The sequence below is a fragment of the Alosa sapidissima genome, chromosome 16 (genome assembly GCF_018492685.1).
Source record: "Alosa sapidissima isolate fAloSap1 chromosome 16, fAloSap1.pri, whole genome shotgun sequence".
Taxonomy (NCBI): domain Eukaryota; kingdom Metazoa; phylum Chordata; class Actinopteri; order Clupeiformes; family Clupeidae; genus Alosa; species Alosa sapidissima.
The window spans coordinates 22982599-23000161 of NC_055972.1; the positions used below are offsets into that span (position 1 = coordinate 22982599).

The 17563-nt window shown below is 43.2% G+C and overlaps 1 protein-coding gene across 1 annotated transcript in view; it reads right to left on the reverse strand.

Annotated features, from left to right (window-relative positions):
• Positions 1-4795: 4795 nt before the first annotated feature.
• LOC121684804 (regulating synaptic membrane exocytosis protein 1-like) overlaps positions 4796-17563 on the reverse strand; it is a 44230-nt gene continuing 31462 nt past the window's right edge. Inside the window, 6 exon segments of the mRNA XM_042064887.1 lie at positions 4796-7654; positions 8511-8650; positions 9261-9362; positions 9699-9811; positions 12409-12568; positions 16318-16550. Of these exon segments, the coding sequence (XP_041920821.1) occupies positions 7436-7654; positions 8511-8650; positions 9261-9362; positions 9699-9811; positions 12409-12568; positions 16318-16550 (967 nt within the window). The 3' untranslated portion in view covers positions 4796-7435.

Here is a 17563-nt window from a genome sequence, read left to right on the forward strand (position 1 = left end):
TGTTGTCAGTATGCCTTCATTGACTAGTTCTCAGCAGCTTTGCAATAGTACAAACTGTATCTGTGTAGATACAGAGTCTACTGTAATGAAGGCTATGTTATGAACCAAAGAACTGTAAGTTCTGTGACCGCTGAAAAAAAAAGACTTAGCTGGGCTTCAGAGCATTCAGGGGCTCATCTGTGGAGTCCATCAACCTGAAACCCATTTCTCCAGAATGCAGGTATGGCACTGCACCGACGGGTAGTAAGAGCCCAGACATATTCCTTCTTACTGCTGCCACCCCCCTTCTAAACACACACACACACACAACCAGGCACACTCTCACACTTAAACACACACACACACACACATAAAATTCCTGAGGAGATTATATGGCCATCGGGATCAAGGCTGAGGAAGATGAATAATGTGCCTAAAAGTATTAGGGATACATTCATTTGAGGGATGGAGCTCCAGACCAGCCATGCTTTTTAGCATATTTGCACGAATGGACATAAATCAAGACCCTCTTTTTTTAAAGAAAGAAAGAAATGAATGAAGACTATGTTTTCACTGCTTTCCTCTGTATTGGTCTGAAAAGTGATCCTCTCAGCCTTTCTGTTGTCAAGTCCCTCACACAAAGCAAACTTGTGTTATCTTGGACTTACAACACAACACTCTGTAAAAGTATTGATGTCTTAATGCAGAATACTGTAACACCTTTGAATTTTCCGAAGGCGGCTGGAGGTAGAGTTTTCTTAAATTCTCAAATAAACGGCACACTCGGATTTGATCTTCTCAGCTTTGACTAAAATGAATGAATGTCTTAGAGCGCCGTTCAATGACGCCAGGCTCAGGGTGGCTCACCCAATTTCCATGGCCAAAGGGGTCTATGATCTCCTTGGTAGGGAGCCAGCCAATCCAGGTGAAGAACCACACATCAACCTCCTGGCCTTCATCGGGTAGGTCATTTCACCAACTCTTTCCACCACACACGCTGGTCTATCGCATGCACAGTTCAGCTTGGGCAACTGTCCCTTCTGCCATTTGGGGCCGTTTACCCGAACCAATTGCCTGCCCTGCACTGTGGTGGCCATACAGTATGCCCTCCTCTGACCAATTTCAGCTTGGATGGCCTGCTGGCAGGCAAAGTCATGAGCCAGTTGGTAGGCATATCCCAGTTCCATGGGAGTAAGGATGGGGTCTATAGCTCTCTACCCAACATGAGTAGTGCTGGAATACATCCTATGGATTTTTGGATAGCACTGCAGCTTGCCTAGAGAACCAAGGGAAGCTGCAGGGCCCCAGTGTCTCTGGTCTTGTTGCACACACAGGGCTAGCTGAGTCGTACTCGTGAAGGTATGGTTGTACTTTTCAACAAGCCCATCACTTGGGTGGAGAGAGGTGGTCCGGGTCTTCTGGATGCCCAACCCCAGGCCTGGAGTGGCTAAGTGGGAGATTCGGGAGGATTCCCGGTGGGCCGTTAGCATTTTGGGCCGGTCTGAATATCGTGAGCTTAAATACATGAATATTGTTTCCGAAGTTCATTTGCTGCGGCACTTCAGCAGGCTGGTCGCATGAATTCATGAATTAAATAATTTCCAGATGCCAGGGTAGTCTAGCAGCTCTCCGTTGGCTTGCGAGCTGGAAAAATTAAACTTCGATCAGGCTAATCACATTCAGTGTTCAGAGTCGCTGGGCGGGCTCTGTGTGAATTCCCTGCTACTTGAAAACAAAGAAGATGGATCCTGCTGCTGGCCAACAGCGCGACACGAGTTAAGTTGGCAAAAGTTTGATCAACTAGCCAACTAGCTCCGCTGGTGGGAAAACGCATGGGACTCATGAGTTGTAGCGCTATCCTATTTCGTGCAGAGGGAATTTGAAAGACAACTGTTTATCCTGCCCCTTGGATTGAGCACAGTGAATGGTGAGTTCCCAGACCCTACATCTTGATGTGGGTCAGGCTACTGTCAAAGATCTTGTGCAAAAACAATTACAACCCCCAAGGGCCGCTGGAACTGGGAATTTCCCAGTAAAATTAAGTGTCCCACTCCTGTCACCCCTGATGAGTGTGGAGTTACATTTACATTTAGCAGATGCTTTTATTCAAAGTGACTTGCAAGTAATGTAATTATATTACAAGGGCCATTCTCACCAGAACAACTCAGGGTTTACACCAGTTAGCCCATAGCTAGCCTATAGCTAGCCTATAGCTAAAATGGAGCTATAGGCCAAATAATACCACTTACCTGTGACAGGGATGGATTACTGCACGGGCCTACCGGGCCCAGGCCCAGGGGCCCAAGGCGTCAGGGGGCCCTGAAGCCGATAGATAGATAGATAGATAGATAGATAGATAGATACTTTATTGATCCTCAAGGGGAAATTCAAGCCCAAGCCTTTGCATGGAATCATTGCCTGAAATATCAACAAATCAGGATGTAGGCTATGAATCTGATTGAATTTAGTATTGCCCATCCCCAAAATGCACCAGAATACAGGAAATCACATCAAGCAAATTTTAAAAATTCTGGGGGAGGACCCCCAAACCCCCCCTTCCACATATGCGCCAATTAGTGGAGGGCCCTTAATACATCTGGGCCCAGGGGCCTGAAAGTTCATAATCCGTCCATGACCTGTGATAATGAGTTTTGATTGGACCAGACCTAGCCTGGGAGTATCAGCAGCCAGGAATTGAATCTGGAGAATCAAAATATTTACAGAAGATATTGAAGACTGGCTTTTTTTCAAAAGCAGTTCATCTTCCTTGTTTCTGTGACCTCTGTGTCATTCCTTGTCATCTGTCTGGCCATTGATGGACTGTGCTTCCTGATCCAAATTGACCATGGTGCCCCTGTTTATGCCATGAATCTACCAATCTCAGATGTCCTGCGAGTCCACACTGCATTACCTATTCATGCATTGTAATTCAGATGCCTTACTGATTTTATTCTTTATTTAAGTTTGCCATTTGATATACAGGAGGGAAAGTAATCTGACCGTCCCCTACTGGTTGCGTTGTGTCTGACCTTGTTATAAGTGAAAATCTTCTTGTTCTATTGGCAAATCTGTCCAGTGAAAGTTTCTTGTTTTGTGGAAATACTAGGCCTACTTAAAGAAGAACTATGCAGGTCTGGTTATTCCTTCGCTGTTTCTGGGTTTTAGCTGGATTTGGGCTCGCATTTTTCACAACACAGCTCCCCCTGCAGCTTCGGTAGCAAGTGACTGCTATGCTAAACCCCCACTAGCTAGCGAGCTAGCCATCAAGAAACCAAGCTAAACACATACAGGGCTCACAATAAAACGGTCGAGCAAACACATTGCTGAAGAGACTATCAAACCACATTACAAAAACAAAGTTCACCCAAGGGTAGGCTACTTACTATTTCAACAGCAACAAAGCCAAGTCAGCATGTTTTGCAGTCTTCTTCGAAACTACAATCTGACTACATTCGAGGCGCGAATGGATACTTCCGCTAAGTTACATCCGGTTTTCTTCGGACTGGGAACAGAAAGTTGCATATTCGTTTTTTCCGCGGAGAAGCGATACATTGTTGCATAGTGGTTCTTTAAAATAAGCTAAATTATCGTAAGATTTGCCAATAAAACAATTAGATTTTCACTTATAACAAGGTCAGAAAAACTTAAAAAAATGTCTTGTTATAAGGAAATAATATAAGTAAATAAGCATATGTTCACTTGATTATGGTTATTTGGTATGATTATTGGTTATTTATGTCATTTAGATTCTAGAATTCTAGAATTTGCATGCACACGACACACACACATGCACACACGCAGGCACACACACACACACAAACACGCACATACCCCCCCCCTCCCCAATAGAACAAGACGATTTTCACTTATAACAAGATCAGAAAAACTTAAATCAAGTGCAAAAATGTCTAAAAATGTCTTGTTATAAGCAAATAATAGGAAAATAAGCATATTCACATTAAGGTTAGAGATTTAAGGTTATTTATCTCACTTAGATTCTAGAATTGTGCGCACGCACACAGGCACACACACCATCATCATCATCATCGGCGGACACTCGTGGTCGAGTATGTCGGTCCTCCTTGGTCCTTATGGGTCTTCAGGTGGGCGAAAAGGCCAATCCTGGACCCGCATAATTTGGGGCAATGTGGGCATGGGTGGGCAGTAGCGCTTGTGGGTTTGGGTGGGCAGTAGCGCTTGTGGGTTTGGGTGGGCAGTAGCGCTTGTGGGCATGGGTGGGCAGTAGCGCTTGTGGGTTTGGGTGGAGCCTTTTTGGTGGATTACCTCCCCAACACACACACACACACACACATAGAGAGAAGCAGACATATACAATACACAAAAGCAAACACACACATGCACACACTTATTTACATACACAAAAGTTGCAAGAGTAGAGGATGGAGTAGGAAATGGAGACAAATTGACAAGCGTGATTTATTTTTGCATAGAGAATGTGCAGGACCGAGTGGCGGTCATATTTGGTACCACTAGTTTTAAGGTAAAATAACTGCATTGTGTTGCTTTCACATGACATGTGTGAAGTATGATCGAGAAAAACAGGTTATGGAAAGAAATTTGTCTAAACCCACCCACCATTACTGTAACTTCCCAAGTCATTAGCGGCTATTTTCGTTTAGAAACTAATTGTGTGCAGTACTAGATCTTAACACTTGGCGGGGGAGTTGGGTTGCTGTTGTCACCTGTGATTTGAACTCAGTCCAGTATACTCTGCTTCCAGAGTGATCTCACTGGCAGACAACAACGGGAGAACTCCAACATCCATATTATACAAATAACAGAATCTTCAGTCAAATCTCTTCCACACATTCTTTTATTTGTAAATAATAAAAATGAACTCTTGAATATAAAACATACACATCATTTGAGCCACATCTGTTGTACAAACAAGAAATGTTGCAGTGAATACCTTCTATTCTGTTTCAGTGGAACACATGATTTGTAAACAATCAGTATTCTTAAATAATACTGACAAAGGAAAGTAGTCAGCCTCGACGGACATCAAAGTAAACTCATCATTGGTTAAATATGAAGCGTGTGAGCTTGTTTATTTGTTTGTTTGTTTTCTAACCAAGTGTTAAGGGGATAGGGAGACTAATAAAGCAAAATAGATTGGTGGCAGTCCAATTTCCTATGTTTAACATTTGAATTGTTACCGTGTTTAGGAAAACAAAAAAAAGATAGAGTGAAAGAGGCGAGAAAGAGGAGTGAGAGGAGGAAAGGAAAGATCTGAAGGTGTCCCTTAGTGGCCTTGGTACCGATCAACGGACCGAGGTGACAGATTGCTGATCCACAGATTGACTGGGCCACAGAGTAAATACAAGCAAGTACATCACTGACTCGTATCAACATTACTGCATGTGCATGTGTGTCTGTATAGGTGATCTTAACTTGGATACACTCTTTTTTTAAATATATATCTTTATATATATTTCTCTATCCTGTATTTTTTTCTGTATAATCATAATTATACTCCATATATAGATAGCTCTGGATTTTTATACACATTATTCTATAAGTCTGTTGTAGTCCCTCTGTAGTAAACTAGAGCAACAACAACACCTTCCATACGCACAGAGGGACTTGTGTTTGCTGAGTACAACAGACAGTACAGCACTTTTGATCATCAACAGGGATATCTTTTTTGTTGTTGTTTTTTTTTCTAAAAAAAAAGGAAATCTAAAAAATAAAACATTTAAGAAAAAAATGTTCCCCCAAAGACACCGAGCCTCAACGCAGGGGACAACGAGCAGGATGGGACCTGGCCAAACGTCCACGTGTGAAATGAATGGCTTCAGTTCATTGGCTAATCTATTCATTAAATACGAGCAAACTGTACAGGTGCATGCAACACACAAGCTTGCCTACAGTATGTGGAACTAACACACGAGTATGTTCGTCTCTTGTTATTTTTTTTTTAATTCTCATCCGTCTTGGTTTACAAAATGTGCATGCAGTTCGGGACCGTTCCAGAGACATGCTGGCTCCTCTGGCGAGAAGGAGAGGGTGGCCTTTGTCGTCTTTTATCTCTTTTTTGTATCGAGAAGATCTCTGGACAAAACTCTGGTCTAAACACAACCTGCATTTTACTGCCACATTTAGATGAGGAGAGAGGGGTTATGTGTGTGAATGCTGATTCTTGAGAAACACGTGATACAACAAAACAAAAATGAAGAAAATGGTTTTAAGAAGAGGGGACAAAATCAAGCTTTTTCATTTAGCCTGTTATCTGTTTCTCAAAATGCAATAATTTTCTAATACTCAAAAAGAAAAGATCAAGCTCTTGCGCTTGCTTTAAATCCAAAAAAAACAAAACAAACCAAAACTGTTCTTGGATTGTAAAAGATCATCAGCGGACCATTCCTGTAATCATATCTGACCTTGATTGGCAATTGCCAAGGCAAAATCACATGTCAATGTGACTGTGATACCATTCTGTGATACCATGGCAACAGCTGAAAGTGGTTTATGCTGAAACTTGGACTGAACATTAACAACCTATGGAAGGACCAGGGCCAGTGGCTTTGCAAGGTCGAGTGCACTTACACTATTGTGTGCACTTGGAACACAATATTCTAAAAACTAAAAGGGAATGACTGATTATTAGACAAAAAAAGAAAACTTACGGAAGAGGCTTCCCATAACTGCTCAGTATGTTACTTATGTTTGGAAACAAATGTCAGGAAACATAACACAGGTCTTCACATTCCACGCGTGTATGTGTGTGTGTGTGTGTGTGTGTGTGCGCAATGTTTGTATGTATGTATGTATGTATGTATGTATGGTTTGTCTATGTGTGTGTGCCCCTGTACCAAGATACAAGTACAGTGAGAAGGCAAAGCAGTTGGAGAGATCTTCTGTAAACAGACTTGTTAAGGTCAGCATCTACCATAGGGGGACGGGGGCCTATTGACCTTTGACCTGTGGTACAACCCCTGGAAAGGAGGGGTCTCTCAGTCTTACAGTGGCCTGCCTCACTTTCTGTAGCCCTGTCTTGACTGTCCCAAACACACCCACACTCCTTATATGGCAAGGAGGAAGAAAGAACATGATGATGCCACTGACACTGTTGACCAAGAGTCAGCCATCACTACTTTGACTGACCAGTTTGATTGTTTAGTCAACAAACAGTCTGTTCCCGCCTTCCGCACGGTGACTGAATGGAACAAGGTCACATTCAGCATGAATGAAGCCAGCAACAAAAAAACAAAAAACAAAATAAAATCAAACCTCGACAGACCTGCAGACAAAAGACAAAAATGGCAAAGAGAACCAAAATATAAGGGGTGGAGAAGTGATTGTCAGGCTCCAGTGAAAGCTTTGATCGTGATTCTGGTTTGTCTCTCAGGGCTCTGATTGTTGCCACAGGTGTGTGTCCTTGGTCCGCTTAGGTAGACCTGGGGGGGTGGGAGAGGGGATCCTGCCTCCCCCTTCACTAGGACCGAACGCCTGGCGGCACTGAAGAACTATCGAGTGATGTTTGGGAAGCCCGTCGGGTAAGTGGAGCTAACGTAGGGTCCACCAATGAGGAAGGAGGAAAGAGTTTGTACCAGCCAATCACTGTGCTTGAAAGGTCCAGCTCCTTCAATAGGATCTGTGCAACTCCCATAAAGCATTTGTGGTCCATTCGCCCGTAGTCGCCCCAAACTATGACCTGGGAGGGATTGAGTGGATATTGCGTCAAACAAAACCCAAACAAATCCAGTAACGTTAATTAATAGCAAACACATACACTGTAAAACAAAAAGCTAATAAACAGGAAAACTGCACATTTTGTGCCAGTACAATAACCGCACATTTAATGGAAAGTTAATTTAATGGAAAGTTCCTTAAAATAACAAGAATATATAAATTAGATTAATTTTACAGACTCAATTTCCGGATTAAATATGCAACACATTACATAAAGAGGGCACAACAATACATACAGATAAATGACTATCCCAAGTGATTAAAGCACATACAGATGATTGCTCCAATGTTTCCAAAAGAAGGAAGTATATCTTGTGTTGCTTAGTGTAGGGTCAGTTAAGGCCATTATAACTGAATTCCTTGAAGTTAATCGACACATGAATCTGTACATAAAGTTCCTTAGCACAGTATGAAAGGTGAGAACACTACCAATCACTAACAAATATCTGGCACTTGACCACCTTGGACACCACAACAAGATTCTAAAAGCATCATTATATGTCACCTAATGCTACCCCATACATCAGAAGACTTTAACAAGATTTGGGAACGATTCTTGAAAAATTGGAGTATTTTAACTAATGCCCCCCATTCAAGTTTTACTGAAAAGACTACAATCTTTCAAGAATCTTTCCCAAACCTTGTCAAAGTCTTCTGGTGTAAGGATGGCTTTAATTGTATTCAACTTTGCTTTACTATAGCCACGCCACAGTAAAGCTGTACATTTACTTTTTCACAGATCTTTACAGTATAGACCTCATTGGGGAGAAAACATGGCAAACAAACCACTGAGGGAATATAACATTTAGAGAACTGACCTGTAAAACTTTACCCTGCGGACTCTCGTCAAAAAGCAGCGCTTGCTGGTATAACGGGTCAAGTGTTTTTCGTGCAATCTTGGTTTTCTTTTTGGCTTTACACACCCCGTTATCCAGCAAGTAGACCTTGACATAGGGAGCTGTAAGAGGAGAGACACAGAGGCACAGGCTTAGTAAGAGTGACCACAGCTTCCTGTGAGATACAATCCGGTTAAGTTGTGATGCAATAATGTGCCGATAATTCTTTTTCCGGGTCCAACTGAGCCCAGAGCGGCTCGTTTTTCCTATAGACAGTAAAATAAACAATTTCTTTCCGCTATTTAAAGTAGCCTACAAGAACATTTTCACGGAGGCCTGGACGTTACCTGTGATTATATCTAGATAGATAGATAGATAGATAGATAGATAGATAGATACCTTATTGATCCCCAAGGGGAAATTCAAGGAAATTCAAATTCATCTTCTGATCGCACAGCTACAGTAATTATTCTGTTCGAGTCAAGCGATTCTTTTTTACCCTGACTAAAACGAAGGTGATGGTGATAAGGTTTTACAGATTGTGAAAACAGGCTGGCGGCACTAGTAGATTTTGTTATAAGAAAGAGCTGTTAGGCTGAAATGACATATGATGTCAGACCTAATAACTGAATACCAGTTAGAGGCAGGATTTATCTCATGGCCATGAGTTTCTACATACAAAATATAACCTGTCCTCTGAGACGTCCATGAAGACAGGAGGAGAGCTCTCACCTGGGAGGTTTTTGGATCCTGGTTTGGGTGTAAGGCCACGGGCCCTAATCACCTCCACCTCCAGCTGACCTTTCTTGTCCATCAGGCCGATCTGGATGTCTCCTGTAGGAACGAGAGAGAGATAGAGAGAGAGAAAGAGAGAGAGTAGAAAAAGAGGATAAGAGAGAGGGGGAGAAGACCTTCAATTAAAAACTGCTTCTAAAACTGAAAATAGATGTTCACTTTTCTAACTACAATTGTGTTGTCAAAGCATACAAAAATAAATACAGGTAGATAGATTAAAAAATAACAATGATATTATTACTATTAATAGCCATTGTTATATAAAAAGATAATGAAGATAAACAAAACTAAATGTTTTTTTTTCCTACAATACAGGTTTTGTTTTTGAGTCCCTGAATCATATGTGATCATTGTCAATCTTCCACTGTTACTCACCCATGGCGGGCGTGGCCAGGGTTTGTCTCCCCACCAGCTGACCAGGACCCAGGCCGTCCAGGAAGTCACTGAACTGACTGTCAGCCCCGAGCCTCATCCCTGAGAAGATCAGACTGGACACACACACACACACACACAGACTGAGTGGCCCGTACTCACCAAGCTGTCCTGGCATGCGGACCATCCAGCAAGCACAACAACATCGTCAAAACACACTGGGAAAACTCCAATGTTACGCTGCGCATGTGAGATGATACTGAGGCTCTGGTGAAAGGCCTGCGTATTCTGAGAGCTCTTGCAAGTGAAAATCAGAAATGCAAGTGCTATGTTGAGCACACTGAAAATTGGCGTTCTCCCAGTCAGGAGAGGAGATGTATCAAGGCAACTTAAACTGAAATATATAATAATACTGCAACATGCGATTTGATGTGAATAATGCCATTTTCATCAACCTTTGTCACATTTTACCTTATGTAAGTTGATCCATCCCATTCTAGTGAATTCTGATTTTGTGCAAATTTTGTGCAAAATTTGTGCAAGTCTTTCCACTCTGTTTCCTATTTGAATGATCAAAAAAGCTGAAAACCTGGCGACCCTTTTCTGGACACTTTACCATCCATCTCATTCTATACAGATGCAATATTTGACTACCATTGCCACCACTGTGTCTCTGAGTGAGCGATTGAAAACAATTACCACCAGCTTCCAGCTGACACTGGGCTCCTTGACTTGTGTTAACTTCTCTGTGAACAGCTGCCTTCTCTGGCTGAGGCCTGATGGCTGACACATCAGCAGGGCCCAAAGATAGACAGAGCCTCAGAAGCAGCACTCCTCTCCTTTTCTATGCCGCCCTTCTTTCTTTTTCTCCATCTCTTTCCCTTTCTCTCTCTCTCTCTCTCTCTCTCTCTCTCTCTCTCTCTCTGGTTGAGGTATTTAAGACATGTCCTGCGTTCCAGCTCGTCAGCTCTGTAGTAATGCAACCTACGTTCCCTTTGAAGCCAGCGCTCGTTTCCATGACCTCACCCGCACAAGAATGCTGGGCCAGAGGTGCCAGCTGTGGTCATGCTAGCGAGCAACCATATGAGAGAGCCCCTGCTCATACAGTTGTGTCTCTGTGTGTGTGTGTGTGTGTGTGTGTGTGTGTGTGTGTGTGTGTGTGTGTGAGTGTGTGTATATGTGTGCCTGCTTATGTGTGGTTGTACTGTATGTGTGTGTATCTGTTTGTATGAGCATAATGTGTGTGTATGTGTGTGTATGTGTACTATATATGTATCCCTTTGTATGAGCATGTGTAAGCCCGCATGTATGAGTAAGTGTGTGTGTGTGTGTGTGTGTGTGTGTGTGTGTGTGTGTGTGTGTGTGTGTTTGTGCGCGTGCATTCAGAAAACAACAAGCGGTCTGGTTAATATGATCATAATTAGCTTCAAATGGCAGTGCCATCCCCCCACATCTGTCTTGGCATAGGCTGGCTGAAGGACTGAAGTCAGCGGTGATTGACAGCCGGCTGGACGCGATCGGTTTATTTCAGTCTGGCCACTCCGACGGCTGTCTGGGGCAGAGGGGGCCTCGGGCTGATGGATGATGCGTGTTTTAATTATTGGATGGAAAGAGAGGAGGTCAAGTGGCCTTGAAGAAGCAGCGTGATTAATGTCCCGACAATAACATTAATGATTGCTTTGTCCGAAGGACGGACGAGAGGGGAAACACGCTGCACAATCTGTGTTTCTTGCTGGAGACCGAAACCTCTGCTGAATAGCTCGTGAAACAATCAATCAAAGCGATCAAGCCATTTTATGATCACTTTGTATAAGAAGCTCTCTGACGACATGTAGAAGTGCTGAAAGCCATTAAAGACTTGTGTACACAGGGTATGGCAATACACCAGACGTGACATGTTGGTATAACCAGCTGAGCTCTGAATGCCTAATAGTCAGGATCCTCTAGTATTCAGTGTCACATGAGTCTGATCTGTGTGATGGAGCAGATTAAGATGGCACTGGCTCAGCAGAGTAAAAAGGCTGCCATGTTCCCATCTCACTTGTTCACACATCCAGCTGGATTCTCTGTTTTCATTTTGCTTTGTCACATTCTCTCTGCAAGAATAGGGAATGATTACAAAGTGGACAAGGTCACCGCCACACCGACATAAACCATGAAATGGAAACTGTAGCGTTGAGATTCCTATCCCAATTCTGTGCAGAATACACAATAGGAAGGAAATCACGATGACTAATGGGAGAGACGACGACACATTCAGCAGTACAGTAAGTCATTCCATGACCATTAAATCAATTACTGGACACCTTCCTTCAGAAAAATCTGCCAGCTGAGGTCCACTCACCCCATCATATCCTGGGGAGGACTTGTATTAAGTAAAGAGTAGTCACACACTTTTTTCTCTTCCTCAACATTTATTTTGATTAAGTTATACTTACTTATATTATAAATAATATATATAATATATAAAGTATATGTATATATACTTACTATATATTATAAATACTTACTGGTATATAAGTATTATTCACAATTTACAACAAGTGTTAATAAATACCGGTAGTGAGAAAGAGAAAAGAGCATGCAGCCACTCTGTCTTTACTTATGATGGCATCCTGGTCAGCACCTTTATCCGGGTGTGTGTTCTATAGCTATACTTTTTCCAGGACTTTTACTCTGAAACAGGAAGTGCTGACTGGACGCCCATACTCACTTCCCCTCAGAGCTGTAGCTGTTCATGCTGCCGTCGGTGGACTCGCGGCTGGCCTGGCGGGCCATGGCGTTGCGCGGGTACTCCACCGCCATGCCCGTCTCCTGGCTACGTTGGATACCACCCTGACTCCCCTTGGTCTTCTGCTGCTTCTGGGCAGCTTCTAAAGTGGAATCACACAAATACAAAATGGCTGGTGACATGTGTGTGTGTGTGTGTGTGTGTGTGTGTGTGTACTCACTGTATATATGCACACACATACACTGATACACACACACACACACACACATACACACCATCCACAACATCCACAACATATTGACAGAGGAAACACAGCTAATGGTTAGCCGTGGTTTGTTAGCCAAACTTATAAGTATATATACTCTTGATCCTATGAGGGAATTTTGGTCTCTGCATTTATCCCAATCTGTGAATTAGTGAAACACAAACAGCACACAGTGAACACACAGTGAGGTAAAGCACACACTAACCCGGAGCAGTGAGCTGCCTGCTACAGCAGCGCTCAGGGAGCAGTGAGGGGTTACAGTAGGTGCCTTGCTCAAGGGCACTTCAGCCGTGGATGTGGGCATGGGAGAGCAGTGCCCACATTTTTCCTACTGGGTCGGGGATCGAACTGGCAACCCTTCGGTTACAAGCCGAAGCCCTAACCAGTAGGCCACGGCTGCCCCTCAACTTGCACCACAGGAGTTGACCTCAACTTGCACCACAGGAGTTGACCTCAACTTGCACCACAGGAGTTGACTTGCCATACGCATGTCAGCTCCTGCGGTGCCTTCGCTTGCCTATTTCCACAGACGCATCCCATCCCTAGCCCCCATCCCAACCCCACCCTTGGCAATTGATGGCACATCGTTCAGAAGAACTAGCAGCTCTAAAGGATGCAAATGGCACGCTTGAGAGGGTTCTTGGCCAGGCTGGTTTGTTCCAGCCCAAGAATGTTACAAAAGAAGCAAAGTGCAGATTTTATACCCCACCCACCCACCTGCACATCATGCAACCGTCAGTCAAAGCCGGCAGTCTGGTGCATGAAAGGCAGACTGAACAAATTGTGGCGAAGGCCTGCCGTGAAATCTCTTATGAGCTGTGTGTGTGTGTCGGGTGTGTGTGTGTGTGAGAGAGAGAGAGAGAAAGTGTGTGTGTGTGTGTGTGTGTGTGTGATAGGCACCCAATATTCATTTGCCAGAATATTTTTAGAATGTGATTTATGGGGAACTGAGGGAATTTTTGAAATACAAATATAAATAATTGTACAAGTTCTGAATGGTGTGTGTGTGTGATAGAAACCAAATATTCATTTGCCAGAACATTTTTAAAATGTGATTTTTGGGGAGAACTGAAGGCATTTTTGAAATACATATTGAATGAAGTTTGTATGTGTGTGTATGTGTGTTGGGGTGGAGGGGTGCAAGGACATGTGTGTATGAGATAATAATAGATAAACACACATATTTAGGGTTTGCCAGGCCTGATTGGAGACACATGACCTGTTGCGATGACTCATCGGAGCTCGCTGGCTGGAGGCTGCTCCGTGCCCTTGTCAACCCAGACAAATGAGCGCAATCTCACGGGCACCTAAAAATACACAGCTCTGCGTGAATCACCACGCTTGGCAGGACGCTGTCCGGTCGTTCCCACTGGCTCACTGCTCTTTGCACGCTTCTTCAGGGAAACAGGGATATAATTATAAGCCGCCGAGATCCAATATTGTTGTTTTATGGCAGCCGGCTTGGCCGCTGCGCTGCGCCATGCCTCAACCTGTTCCTGTTCGGGATCTGATCACCATGTGAGAACCAGCGAGAGACTGGTAGTGGAACGGACCACCTGCTGCGGGCCAGCGGAGATCTTTAAAAGGACTGATTTATAGGAGCTCCACAGCCTAGCTCGCCATCTGATTTATCATCCGATGGGCCTTTTAAGATATCATCTAGAGGTATGGCAGTCACTGAAGCCAAGAATGCTTTCCCCCCCACTCTCCATTTTCACATATATATATATATATATATATATATATATATGAGGAAAAAAACAAATATATATATATATTTGGAAATCCATTTATTAAAACATAAATAGACTGCTCTTGAAATATACGATTTTAAACAACGCCAGAAGCGACTTCAAAGGTATTCATCTACATTACATCTGATTAGTGCCCAGTGTTGATCTTGAGATGACAGGCTTCTCGGCTGCCAGTGCCTGCTGTCTTTGATTACCTATCTGCCGTATCCGAGCCAAAAGCAAGGCAGGGTATCTCTACTGCATACAATCTGAGGGACATAGATCTCTCCTCCTGCCTAACAGATGGAGAAAGAGAGACAGATGTCTTTACAGTAGGAGCTCAGAGAGAGTAAGACATGTTTCTGTGGTACAGCAGATCTAATTGGAGCCTTTTAGGCTGCGACAAGCACCCTTACAGTCCACTCAGTGAAAATGAGATATATTCATGGAATGTACTAATGAGATCAATAATAAATGGTAGATTTGCGCAATGTGCTTGCAGCAGCAAAGCATCCAAGAGCAAAATGTTAAGATGCTGCCTTTCCCATACTGTGCACTGCCAGACTACTACTACATACAGTACACTCTCAAAGGCAGGTATGCCATTTTTAAAGACCCCCTTCCAACAGAAACATTTTTTAACATGTCCATTGGGTGCTTTTTATGTGTTACAGCTCATATCATGAGTGAAATAAAAAGTAAACCTCATGTCTGAGTATTTCTCATTCAGATGGGCAGTGCATCAAACTAATGAATCAGAACAGCCTGTTGTTGTTACATGACAATGAAGGGAACCCAACTTGACTGACTTACAGAGTGAAGTTTTCTAAATATTTTTTGAAAATAGCTACCGCATTAGCACATTTAGCAAGCAAGCTAATGTGTCAGAGTTAGCAGCCTACATTAACATAACACTGTTGATAGCTATTTGATGATAAGTACCTATCAGCCGAGTATCTATTACGACCGTTGAGTTTGTTGAAGACACTACCATTCTGATGCATGAAATTATAGGAGATGATTTCTTTTCTTTTGCATTTTCTTCATGGAAAAAACCCATCTTATTTCCTCAAGGTACATATATTCATGACTTTTTCTTCATGAGTTGATCAATGGCAGTAATGGCAGGAGTGTGACTTTAAGGAATTGTCTACTCTCTGATCTGTAATAAAAAACTGGATTACAGAATAGGAGTCCATCCTAAATGAGTCTTATCTAGCACAATCGACGGCATAAAGAGAGACAAACATCTCTGCAAACACTGAGAGCTGACAGCATGGAAACTGAATTCTCGTCAAAGGAGAAGTCAAACATGCACGAGGAGAACAAATGGTTTCAGTGGGTCAACTAAACCACGCCACCGCTGCCATATAGGGCATACGGAGTTGTCAGCACACACACATGGCCATTTGAAAATGTAAACACAAGAGGGTACAGTGTGTCGCTGACCCTGTAAAAAAAATCTTAGTTTATCCAGTGCCCAGTAGAAACACAGTTTCAGATTCACAGTTCCAAACAATATGCTGTATGCTTAGAACTAGTCTACCTCCAAAACATCAAAAGTGTTTTCTATTTTCTACATCTGAAAGGGTTATTGAGGTAGAGATCCCAGCACAGATGCCAGCTTCTGTTTAATTTCACAGGGATTTGTCCTTATTCCAAAACTTTGCTTTGCCAACTCTGACTACATCATTGGCAACAGCCATGCCAAAACATGCCCATACTTAATTAAATATTGTTTGTCAATCATGTCAAATCAATTAAACAGTGCAAGAGAACAGTTTACTCAACAGCGGTGGCATACACATTAATCTATCGTCGAGATACATGCAAGAGTGTACGTGATTGGGCCACATAGGGGGCAGTGACGGCTTGCCCGATTGGCCGACTTGCCTGTCTGGCTGAGCTGGGAGGTGCTGCGGCTGAGGCGGGATGGCAGGCCCACGATGGCGACCACACGGGCACTCAGGCTGGAGCGGCGCTTCTTGCCACTACCGTCGTTGCCGTCGGCTAGCATGCCCAGCGCCGTGTCCGACTGGCTGCCGTCGGTGCGCTCCATGGAGTAGATCTCGCCACTCACACTCGTGCTCTTCTGCATGCTCCGGCCCGACGGGCGCATGTGACGACTGCAGAAAAGGTCAAGTTAGGAAGAAGTTACGCCAGAGGTAGTACAGGGGAGTCCAACCAGCATCCACATGACACCCAGGGGTTATAGTGGGGGGGGAACGGGGAGAAACGCAGTTCCGCCACCTCAGATAAATTAATAATAAATCAGGTCATATATTATTTTATACCAACGATAGCGCGATGGTATTGTTCAAATAAATGGTGAGTTAATTTTTCACGTGTACAGAGGTGACCAAGAAGCTAGCAATTCTTGTCCAAAAAGTATTGCTACACCATGATACTCAATATGTTGTCCAACGGTGAGTAATTTTTCCACGTTGCACCGACACTGGATTTTAGGGTTCCCCCACCTGCCAAATCCCACTTTAACCACTGATGACACCCAATGTTGGGGGTTTATATGGAATCTCAGAAACATTCAGAAACAGATCAACAACATCCGTGATATCTGCCCACCTGAAGATTTTATCTCAGAGATCCAAAAAAATAAACAGATAACACACACCAGCAGTGCCGCTGACAGATTTACAACCGACTGCACTGATTTTTTGATTTATCATTCACAAAAAGAGAGAGGAAGTGCAAGCTTTGACAAGAAACATACCACCAACGCACACTGGCTTTTCATTCCTCTCATTCTTCATGACTTTTTATGAGAGCTGTGTGAATTTTTACACACTGCTTCAATGACCAGAGAGGAGGGACTGGAAAACGCATTGACAGTCTTAACTTTTGTTAAACAATCTGTATCATTTCTGGTAAAGGATTAAAACACAGGTTCTCCATATCAGTATAACAAGGGTATTAAACTATATTTAGTCTCTCAGGGCAAATCCACACCACTTGTCAAACTGACAAGAAAATCATAACACACACACACACACACACACACACACACACACACACACACACACATTACATTACACGCATTACCACATTACATTCTCTGTCAACATCCATTTATAACTATCCATTATAAATACAATCATGTAGGGACACAAATTTCAACCAC